The 12,294-nt window shown below is 34.4% G+C and overlaps 1 protein-coding gene across 1 annotated transcript; it reads left to right on the plus strand.

Moving 5' to 3' along the window:
• The first annotated feature begins 580 nt into the window (after positions 1-580).
• On the plus strand, positions 581-11,976 carry LOC143447004 (vitamin K epoxide reductase complex subunit 1-like). Its single transcript, XM_076946896.1, has 3 exons — positions 581-1,505; positions 5,595-5,701; positions 10,711-11,976. The coding sequence occupies exons 1-3, from the start codon at positions 1,351-1,353 to the stop codon at positions 10,923-10,925; spliced, it is 477 nt and encodes a 158-aa protein (XP_076803011.1). The 5' UTR covers positions 581-1,350; the 3' UTR covers positions 10,926-11,976.
• Positions 11,977-12,294: the final 318 nt, after the last annotated feature.

A 12,294-nucleotide genomic window follows, 5' to 3' on the forward strand; every position in this document is an offset into this window, starting at 1 on the left:
TTTAAGCAAGGTATTGTTGTTTCAAAGTAATGAAATATATTATTTCGTTCATAGTTGAGTCTATGGGATTATCAGAAACACATTTTTATTTATTCTACCGTGAAAATGAATACTCCTGAACAAGTACAGTTCACAGTACACCTGAAGAAGCAAGCTTATGCTTGCGAAAGAAATTTGTGTCTGTGTGTCTTTGAAATTACCAAGTCGGCGCTTATTACAGAGCACCCCATTCGTCTACTTTCCGCCCATTCAAATGGTCCAGAGTACGGGAATTTTTTCCCATTCCAATGGTTGAAAGTATGCCTTTCTTACCCTAGAGGCCTAGAGTAAGATATATGCATTTGGAATGGGGAGAAATTTACTTCGACAGAAGTATGGTTTGTGAACCCCATTCGTCTATTTTTCCGCCCATTAAAATAGACCTGATTTCAGCAATGGGGTTTCCCACAAACCATATTTCTGCCGAAGTAAACATCTCCCCATTCCAAATGCATATATCTTACTCTAGGAGTCTAGGGTAAGAAAGGCATACTTCCTGCCATTCAAATGGGAAAATGTTACCGCATTTTCACCCATTTTAATGCGCGAAAAGCAGACGAATCGGGTGCACAGTACTATACATATTCTCACCACATGATAAAAATAATGAATCAGTTTATGGTTAGGTTATCAGCTGGTTGACTCGTGTCAAAAAAAATAAAGTTAACCTTAAGAGTGCCAAACTATATCCTGTTTCTTATTTTACTTTAAAATTTGGTTAACACGGTTCAGACAACATATATGTGTATTACTATTGCCTACAGTTGCAATAAATGGCCGTTTAATTACTTTAATTTTTTTTTGGATTTTTTGAATTGAATGAATGAATTTTGGATTTATTAACCGGTTATTTTTCAATGTAAAAATTCCATCCCAAAGCAAATTGGCTTTAATACATGGATGGATTTATTAAGCGGATTCTACTGTACCAAGAAAAAGTGAACGAATGATAAAATTGCCAGCCTACCAAACATTTTACAGCCTGGACTGTATCACGTGTGGAATGTGTGGATGAGATTTTTGTGACACTAAAAAGTGCAAACCGTCATCAAAAAGGTTTAAAAGCGCTGGTTTAGAGTACAAAATAGTATGTACAGAACTTAGTTGACATTATACTGAATGTTTATGACTTCATCCAAATGTTAACAATCTCATCCTCTCATCTTCTTTTTGGTTTCCCTTAGATTATTTTGCTTGCGTTATCACAAGTCACCCTTTGCCGGATTTGTGTGTGAATGGCTCACATTCTATAGTTTTTAGCAGGATATAATTTTTGCCATTAAAACCACGACTCTGGTTAACGTTGAATAAATGTATTCACATGCACGTCTTTGTTTATGTGCATGTGGTATTATGTTATCTGCATATGCGTACTATGTCGAGATAAAAAAAGCTGGAAATGAAGATTATGAAGCTTTATGTGATGTCAATGACTATATAAGTTGCTCTACTGTATTCACATCAGAGTGAGTATTAAATTTAAGTGATTTCATTATAAATCATACCATTATAAATTTACAAAATTTCTGGTAAACCATATTTAGAAGTTTAAATGTTTTTTATTTTAAAGTTAATCAAATAAGCAAGTACCAAATTGGTAAATCACATATCTAATCTGTTAGAGGTTTTTACACGAATGACTGATATGCATGTTTATCTAGTGGCATCAGCAACAGAGTAATATCAGCATGTACTTGCAATCCTGCATATTATAATAATGTGATATGTTGAATGTTAGAATTTAAGAATTCATGAATGTCGGTTGTTATGCAAGTATTTTCTCTCTAAGTACGTTTGTTTTCAGTTTCACCTATTTCCGTCTGATTCTAACTTGCTGATTTTTGATCTAGCGAAAAAGTATGTTTGAATATAAAAGTATAGCATCATGTGTTAGAGTTGAATGCTTATTAAAGGCATATATAATCACCATAAAATCATTGTTTGACATAAAATCATTTATTCCATACATAGGCATTAAGTTTGTAAATAAATGGACTTGGCCAGATGACATCATATTTAAAAATGCATTGCTTTGAAAACTTACCACATGCTTATTGCTGCATTCAAAGATTCTATGTTGCTGCCATCATTGTATAAAAGGGTGTTGCGAAAAATGTAGTCCTATTAATGTATTCATGTTCATGCATTTCATTCTTGTTCGTTCATTCATGTATTAATTAATGTAGTCCACACAGCTAAGCGATATTCACCATAAACATAACCATAAGCCCATAGCTGAACATTTCAATTTACTAGGTCACCTCTATAATGGCATTAATGGTGGCCTTCACAGAGATGCCAATTTTATGCGACTTTATAAATAAACATTTGTTTATTGATTTAAATACAGTATACTATAGCTTTATTTATTCAATTTATTAACTGGTTATACTTTGCAGCAGTTAATTTTATAAGCGTTCCTCCCACACTCTGTTACGTCATTAAAAACTTAATGATTGCTGGGTTGCATTTAGATGTGATGTCACTATTGTGTTTATAGTTTCCAAGTAGATTCTTACCTAGCAACTTTGAAAGTTCAAATCGTGGATGAGGTATAGTACATATATAAAGGCCAATAAAACGGTCATATTTGTTAAGGCTGTCGTTAATGCAATTAAAGAGATAAATAGTATAATAAGTTGTTTCTTGACCGACCCCATGATCAAGGCAGTGTTTGAAAATTAGTTTATGAAATACCGTGACGCTTGAGTTTTCAATGTTATGACCCAGCTAATTGAAATGTTTGGCTACAGGTTTGTGCTTGACAGATATTGCTTCTTTGACCCATGAATCATTTCCTGAAAGTTGATTCTGTTTCTCCCACAAAAATTACTTTGAGAGCAGCGTTGACATCAGATGGCATGTAGACAAATGATGTTAGTACTGTGGCATGGTAGTCTTGTAGGATCCGCATGCCTCAATTAACTCATTTTGTACAGTTTTACTGCTTTATAATGCATTAGAAGGAACTTTATGTTGGTAAGCCGTGATAGAAGTATCACCACCAACGACACGAAATCGAAGAAGTGCTCGAAAACTACCTTCAATCTGCTCACGAGAAAAGATGTCTAAACGCCCATCATCACGATGGCAAACCTTGTTCACTGCACAAGTTAATAGTGGCCACAATAGATTTCAAAAAATTTCATTGAAGTTTGTACAACTCGTTGGAATGTGAAGTAGTGCGATCAATCATGACACCTTCTGTAGATTTGTAAAGTTTTGAAAAATGTATTGATTTTTCTACTGAAGCAATGTGTTACTATCACAGGCGTGGTTTTTGAAATAACCCACTGTCTTTGAGAGCTGTGTTGCTATTTCACCATAGGGTGATTGCACTAATCTTCCAAGTCTAACTCCACCTGCAGTAGCTGGAGAAAACAACACGCAAGGCCCATAGAACAACCCTCTTTTCAAAAGACTACACACAGCACTGAAAACCACCATGTAATGCTACAAAGGATATTTGTAACTCTTCGGTGCCTTCCACGGATTTTCCAACAATGAGATCTTTTCTCCTGACTGAAGTGTATAGACCTTACCCAGGCAATCACTAATGTCTAATGGGTTTGCAGACACTAATGAAAAGCAAGATGGATTTTCCGTCGTCGAAGAAGATATGGAAGGTCTTTCATCTGAAGAGCTAACTGCCAACGCAGAAGTTTTTGCAGAGCCCTGGTCATGGCTATAGCTAAAATATGCCAGCAAATTTGACAGCAATATTTTCAAAAATTTTGCTACATATGCTATGCTAACCTGTAAATGGAAAGAAACCCTGCCTATCTACATATTCACACATAAATTATATTTTCTTCTAAAAACCGCTTTCAATATCTTACGTTTTTTGCTCTCTTTCTATTTCACCGGAAAAAATTGTGCGTTCAAAGCGTTTATTAACTTAAATGTTCTAACGTAGTAACCTAAATGTACCTTTTAATCTGCATCTGACTTCAATTAAATCTCAAATAACTGATAATTCATGATATCATATCAACTATTGGCAAGTTTAAAACCTCTAGTTTGGCACAAGCTACTATAACTACCCACAAGCATAGTACTGTATTGAATGTCTGCAGAAATGAAATACAGTAAGCGAAGTTCTATAACTTAACTATTAAAATCTGTATATTATAAAACCCGTTGCAATTGGCAAAGCCTATAGGGTTTTAGGCTAACAATATAAGCTGCTGGCTTACTGATTACCATTATCGTGATCTTATTTAGCAAGGTCTCTAACTTTAAGTATGAAAAAGTTCAATGCAGAGTAACAGCTTTAAACAGGCGTAATTACCTAATTAATAGTCCTAATTTGATGCGATCGAGATTGTATATCCTAAACTCTGTGACTGAAGTATGATTAGTTTTACAGTAATTTCGTATATGTTTTGATTTAAGATTTGGTAACCCTTGTTGTTATGTTTCTGTCAACGTGAAGGCCTTCTGGGCTTGGTAAACTTGGTGGTTGGCATCGTTCTAACCATCCATATTCAGATTGCAACACTGGAATTGACCACTTGCGAGTTTGCTACAAGTCGCTCATATTGGGGAATTCCCCAAACTGAAACCGTTTAAAGTGACACCCCCCTTAAAAATTTTCTATATCCACCCCTGTATGTGTCGGATTTGAGTTACTCCAAGAAGATCAGGGGCGATATGCGCAGTTCTCACTAATAGCATTAACTTTGGTAGTGAGACTATATAGTCGGGCTTGTAGCATGCATTCATGTTCAGAGATCTTACTAGTAGATCCTGCTATGGCTACTAGCAGTTAGACTATCAATTTTTGCTCAGATTTGCTAGTGTGGTCGAGACCAATAAATGAACAAAGAATGGATGATTTCGTGCACACTGTGATGCCAAAATGTCTGTCTGTGTGTCTTTGAAATTACCAAGTTGGCGCTTATTACAGTACTATTACGTATTCTCACCACATGGTAAAAATAATGAATCAGTTTGTTAGGCCTAAAATAGGGTCGTCGCCCACAGTTTGCTGTCCACTGTTATAAACTTATAGTAGATTAAAGTAAATCCGGCAAGTGCCCGAAACACCATAACTTTTGCATCAACCAACACAAAAATTTGTATATGCGGTAATAACTTAGTAAGAGAAGAACGCCTGTTTTTCTCTGCTGAGCAACACACGTGGCACCATGTTAGCTGTAGCACAGTTGTTTGCGCAGCAAGAAATGGATCAGAATTGTTAACTTTTGCATCGCCTCATTTTTCAGGAAAGCTTGTAATCCATTCTGAAGGAAAAATGGCTGCAAGTTATAAACTAAAATGTATAATGCAGTAAACTGGCATGTTTTAAATACACAGCATGACTATGCACAAATAGGCACCAAAAGCCTATAGAATTCAACATAAACCATTGTTTTTTGAGTGTAGTAGTGCTTGCCGCGAGACTATCAATAGGTATACAGATAAAACGGTTTAGGTTTGGTGGGCACTTTTAAAAATTTTCAAAAATAATACAGTCTCTTGGATACCCACGGAGTTGACTTCAATGATTTTATGTTTCATGAAAGCCAAATAATAAATGTTTTTTGTTGCAGATATGGAAGAGGCTTTGGTATAATTCAACATGTTTTTGGTCACGATCACTTACTGAACCAGCCAAATGGTATATTTGGTTTAATGCTTTTTGCATTGCAACTGACAGGTTTGTGATAAACATTGATTGGGTGCATTGGATCTATCAAAATTAAATGATTTTTTTTGTTGATACGTACATTTCGGTCATGCAGTATATATGCCTAGATTGGTTTTACGTATAATGTCTGCAAATTTGCATTTATCTAGCGCAGTTTCATTATTCCAGACAGATTTTTGTATAGTTATGAATGAATGGGTATAATGGACGGAATATACAGTATGTATTATATGGAATATATATGGTCAAACGTCCTAATTAGGCGCACTTTTTTGGAAACTTTCCTATTACAAGTTTGCTTGTACATCAACTTGCAATAAGTCACACTTGGGTGGAAGATGGTACCTACCTACACTTAAAATAATAAAAGTTTTAAATAAGAGCAACTACTTTTCGTGTAATTAGCAATTTGCACTGCGATTTTATTGCGGACCAAAAACATCAAATTAGCCGTACTGGTCCCCAAAACATACGCGCTGAGTATAGATGTTAAAAAAAACATTCACTTGATTTGCTTCACGAGGCACGTGCCAAATAAACGGAACAGACGATGTACAACTAAATACGATAACGTGCAGCTGTACTTTATGATTATTCTCGGTACCTAACTAGCTCAGAAACTAATTAGTCACTCTAGTAAATCTGAAACTTTCTTTGTTAATTAATTCGTATGCCTAATGGTATTAAGTTGAAATGCCATTAATGGTTCGAATTAAGACCCACTACTTTTTGTTAATATGTATTATGTTTGGTGAAGGTAAATAGTAAATATCGCAAATAGTATTGTCTGCTAACAATAGAATGGCGTGCTGTTAATATCAAAGTCAGTTATATGCATCTTTGAATTTCTTGGCGTTTGTCCTTTTTCAACTTATTCTGTATTGGATGACCTTATTCATGAATATTTATCGAATTGCGTTGCTTAATCCAATAAAATGGGTGAGTACAACAATAGGCTAAGACGATGTTTTTCACCTTTTTACGCAATTTATTGAAGTATTATAGCGTAATAAAAACAAGTGAGGCGTAACATCGGAGAAAAATTAAAAGACATGAGATTTAATAGACTAAACAAAAACAAAACACTTGGGGCACAGCACCTGACAAAATAGAAAAGAGCATCAATAAATAATAAATAGCAGTAAGATTGCTGCAAAACGTTGCAAAGCAAACAAACAACAACACACGAGCAATTCACATCAAAAACTTCGTTGCCACCTCTACTCTATCTAAAGACTTGACATCATTGAATACACACTTCACTGCAGCAAACACCCCTCTTCCTTCCTTTTCCTAGTTCCATCCCTGAGGGACTTCTGATATGTTGTAGACAGGAAAAAATGAATATCGCGTTGCCTTCTTCAGCGAAATTTTGTTTTGCTGCGTAAACAAGTTTACCCGGTGTCTACCTGGCAAATCTACTTTTTGCGTAAAATGCTTCCATTCATGTTGTAATTAGCTGCAATACTTCGGCAATTCCCTTTACCTTCAGAAATTTATCAATAGCACTTTTCATGTCCTCATCAGTTCACTATGTTAATTTTTTTTGGTGGAACCTTCCGGTATATTTCAGTTTAAACATTAGAATTCCTTTAGCGACAAGTACAATGTAGCTTTTCATCCACAATTTGATAGTAGAGACCCCCTTTTCATGTCTTAAATGGTTTAAAGGCTTTGCCATTCTATTTCCTTGTTTAGTGGGTCTACTTTATTAGGTTTTTGCAATGGACATGGGCATAAATAAACTGCTTTATGAAACATACTTAACAAATAAAACAAAGGTTTACATATTAAAAGACACCAAAGAAAAAAAGAAAAAACCTTAGTAACGCGAAGAGTCGTCTCAAGAACACTCAGGTTACCTGCATTTTTTATGTGCAAACAGCAAAATGCGTACCAAATTCAAGCGTACATTATTTCTTCTAACTCTGGAGAAGATTTAAAATTTTTTTACCTGTGATCGAAGACTAAGATCCTCCTTTAGTAACTGACGTAAAAACTTTTTTAAATTTACCAACGTAGAACGTGCCACAACAAAGTTCAGACAGCCAAAGCAAAACATGTTATTAGCCTAAATTTAATAGACTGACAAAATATGTTCAGATGAGAAGGTCAGACGACATGCAGTGAGCAGGTTAGATGAAAGCATATGGTTTAGCATATGGTTAGATGAAAGATAGGTCAACAAAAGGACATAAAAGACGATAATTTATTTTTTGTTTGATTTTTATAATGACCGATGCTAGTTTTTGGGGACAAATCTGTGTGCGCCCGATTTAGGCTGTTTGACTGTATTATTAGAAATGTACTGATGCCGATGTATCAGTCCTTCTCAACATTGTCATCGGCTGATGTTTGTGACCTTTCACAAAAGCAACGATTAATGCGATGTGGTATTTTTCTAAACCTTGACAGCTAATTTGCCGCTTTTGCAGTTGTAAACTCATATTTATACGTATGCACACAGTGTTTTGTTAAAATATTTTTGGAGACCAAAACTTAAAATTCTTCAACGGTCTCACAAAATTAGCATTTCTGCAAATACAGCCAAAAATTTAAGGTTACAGGTTAATTTTTAATTGATTGTGTTCCTTTAATATTTCTTAGTGTTCGCCTAAAGTACTAAACAAAACCGAATAAAAACCCTGTGCTCTCCGTTAATAGCAGGTGTTTAGACTGACGGCTACTTTAACTCTACATTCTGTAATGTGTAATGTGTCTTTTTTGAGGCTTATACGCCGGAGAAAAAATCTGAAAAAAAAATTATGTCGCTCGGCCAAATTCTGTTTCGATAAAAAGACCACATGTGATCATCTTTAGGGTAGTTGATCAACTGAGTGACACATTGGTAAGTACTGTTCAAACTACAATAATGGGTTAGGGTTAATTATGTCACTCGAATGAATAATTTATGTCATAATTATGTCACTCAAATACTGTCACTCAAATGAACTGTCACTCAGATGATATACAACCCATCTTTAGATATCAAAATTAAAGAATTTTACATGCAGAGTAACTGTTAAAGTCTGTTGAAGTGTTGTTGAAAGTCATGAGTGTCGATGGACCAGTAATTGCTTTGCTTTTTGGCTGACATTCAACTTCCGGCATTTGTAGCCTATTTTTATATTTAGTTTTGTTACGTTGTGAATACTAATGAAAGTTATTTCTCACAACCTCCCCTTTTTCTGTACAAACCGCAAAATGCGTTCAAAATCCAAGCACGCGTTATTGCTTCTAACTCTGCAGGAGATGTTTTACATGTGGCCAAGTCCTTTCATTTAAATAACATAAAAACTGGTTCGAATTACCAGTGTGAAACATGCTAAAGCAATTGCAGACAAGTTATTGGCCTAAAATCCATAGCCTGACAAAATACGTTCAGACGAGCAGGTCACATTGCATGGAGTGAGCTTATCTTTAGCTTGTGGTTAGATGAATGATAGGTCAGCAAAAGGACATGAAAAGCGATAGTTTTTTTTTATAATGAATGAACCTGCATGTACTCAATTTGGGACATTTGACCATAATAAAAGTTTTGATATGAAATGAAACAAAATGTCCTTTTAAATTTTTTGCTACATATTTGTACTAAGTTACAGTGATCGCTGCTTTATAAACCATCTGTTAATCTTTTTGGTTTGCTCTTTTGCATGTGACAGTTAATAATGATGTTTACTTCATAATGAGGTGTGAAGATTAGATTAAAATATTTGCTTTATGAAACTTTTGGCATAAATTGAAAAAAAATTATTTTAAAAGAGCAAAATTTTCTATGAAGCAGATCATAGAAACAGTACTCAATTGACAAAATCACCCAACACAGTTTTAAAGATATTATCCTTATCTATGTTTTGCCTTTTCATCAGTTGTTAGTTAACTTATACTATTAGGTAACAATCCACGAAATTGCCTCTCATTGTCCTAAAGCAAATTATAACCTACATGCCGGTAAATTAGGGTATTTGAATATCACAAAGGTCAACATGAACGACTCCCGAATCTATATGTATCAGCACCAAATGATAAAATTTCATCAAAAAGTTGCCAAATCTTGCTTGTAATGTGACATTATTGCTACAAATTAGTGATCAAATGGCAATTTGAAAAACAAAATTTGTATATAGATGTCCTTCAGTAAGAAATGTTAACTTAATTTAGCTTAGCCTGGAAAATAAATCATCATTTTTTACGAAGTTAATAAATTTATAAGTATTAACTTATATTCGGGATCGCCATTGTCAGTATATATGTTTGCCCATATCTTCCACACAGGTGATATTTGGCGAATCTATTTGGGTTTGGGTTGTTACTGGCTCATCCTTGTCACATACTGTACTTATGTTTGTGCTATGCTACATAATGTTAGTTGTAATTTATAGACGATGATGATGCCTTATGAGCAAGGTATATATTTTCAACATAGACTCTTCATGACCACAAACTTTGAATAGGGAAATCTCGATTTCACTTTTAATTTGTACATTTGCATGTCCAATTTTGTACATGAAAAAAAGGGTTGTGACTTATGCTTGAGATGTTATATACGGTTAATTTAATGTGGAGTTAATGTTATGAGGAAGAAAACAGACTTATGGACTGCAGTATATCACAAAACGTGTTGTGACCCGCTTAGCTCAACGATGAGCAACAACGGAAATCAGGGCTAAAATTCCTAAAAAATTGTGCCTATGATGAAAAAATATTAAATTGCTTAGCAGAGTTGAGTGTAAACGCACACATCAAAAAAATTAAAAATTCAGTAACTGCTTAACTACGGAGTAGTTCAGCCACAGCCTAACTATCCACACTGCTCAAGTACAAACTAAAGACTGTTATCACATACTTCAGTTAATAAGCATTTCTAACTTTATGTGTAAATATCTACCAGCTTAAAGCATAATGTGTGTGCAAGCTCAACCAAAACATAAAGCTATAGTATTTACCTCAAAAAGTTGATTATTAATATGATTGTTTGTATTTTTGCTATAATTTACATGGTTTATAATTTTTTACAGGAATTTTTTGGAAAGGAAAAACCATGTCTGCATTTTTATTTTGGACTACTGGCACAGCAATTTGCGGATGCATATATCTGGCATACATTTTAGCTTTTGTTCTTCATGATTTCTGTGTGGTTTGTGTTTCAACATATGTGGTAATTGTATTATTGCATTACCTTAATTATAAGTCAATAAAGCAATATAACAGAAATTATAAAAAAGAAGCATGACTTCTAAACACCATTAAACTATTTTAATTTTTTCTGAATAATAATGTAAAACTAAAAATAGAAGGTTTTTGAAAGATTGAAAAAGATTTTGCTTGTATATTCTGTGAAAATGTTTTCATTGTCATTAATCTACTCATTTCTTTAAAAATAATAACCATTACACATTTGGTGCCAAACCACATAGATCCTCAGTTCAGTGCCAAACCTTGTAGGTTTATATGTTGCTGTCTTTCACATTGGTCAGTGGGATTATTGAAGGAAGGAAGGTTGTGTTGTTATGTATTGGTAATAGGCTAGAGTGCGTTATTTTATGTCAGTTTACTTAATTGCATGTCTGCATTTGTCGATAGGTTTATTGGCCAACATTAGTGTGATAATAGGGAAAAAAACCTAACATCCTGGCACTCAACATCACCCACATAGTAAGTCCTGGCCCCTGAAATGTTTGTTTTAATGGTGATTTTCAAGTTAATTCATCATATGTTATTAACCTGTAATTTTATGCAAAATTTTTGCTAGCATGTAAGCTGTTTCGTGTATTACAACGACGGAGTTATTTTGAAAGGTTGTAATATTTAACATTTTATTACATTTAAATCGTTATGTGCGGAGTGTGGATCTTGAACAGGGGTGTAACCAAACCATGGCTCGGGAGATGATTTTGTCTGGCCCGCCTCACTTTGCCACAAATGAGCATATTGTATTGTTGCCTATTCAACCAAGCAGTAATCTTGCCTGCCCTCGTCATTTCTCATGCTTACCTAACCCTTTGTGAAAAAAGTTTGGTGACGCCTGATGTAGCATAACCACTAGTATTTTGTTTACCATATAACGCAAATGTAAGTAACTAACCTTGCAGTTGATGTTTGCATTGATGTGCAATTGAAAACCTGCTGGATTTTATGTTTCATTTTCATTTTTTTTAGACATAGTACAGTATATCATTAATTTTTTGTGATGCAGTAATCATCAAAAGTAATGTAAATTGCTTTTCTATGTGTACGTGTATATGATGAATATATATGTCGAAATACAACAAAATTGAGGTCAGCATTAAGGTTGGACAAAATCATCGCAAGTTCCAAAAGATGACATTTGTCTTTATGGGTAGTAAGCATTTGTCCTCAACTCTTTTGACCAGACGTTTTGGAGAAGACTACTATTCGCATGTGTGTTCCTTTTGCATTGTTGCTTGCCATGTTACATCACATTTCAGTAGACTATGGTTTGACATTCATCTTTACACTGTAAAGGATTTATTTGAGTGCTTTTCAACCTTTTTGTTATCTGAAACCCACCATTAACAAAAGTTAAAAAATAGATATATCTGTAGCATAAGGAGTAATAATGGAAAATATCCAATGTCAAC

The sequence above is a fragment of the Clavelina lepadiformis genome, chromosome 2, assembly GCF_947623445.1.
Source record: "Clavelina lepadiformis chromosome 2, kaClaLepa1.1, whole genome shotgun sequence".
Lineage (NCBI taxonomy): Eukaryota > Metazoa > Chordata > Ascidiacea > Aplousobranchia > Clavelinidae > Clavelina > Clavelina lepadiformis.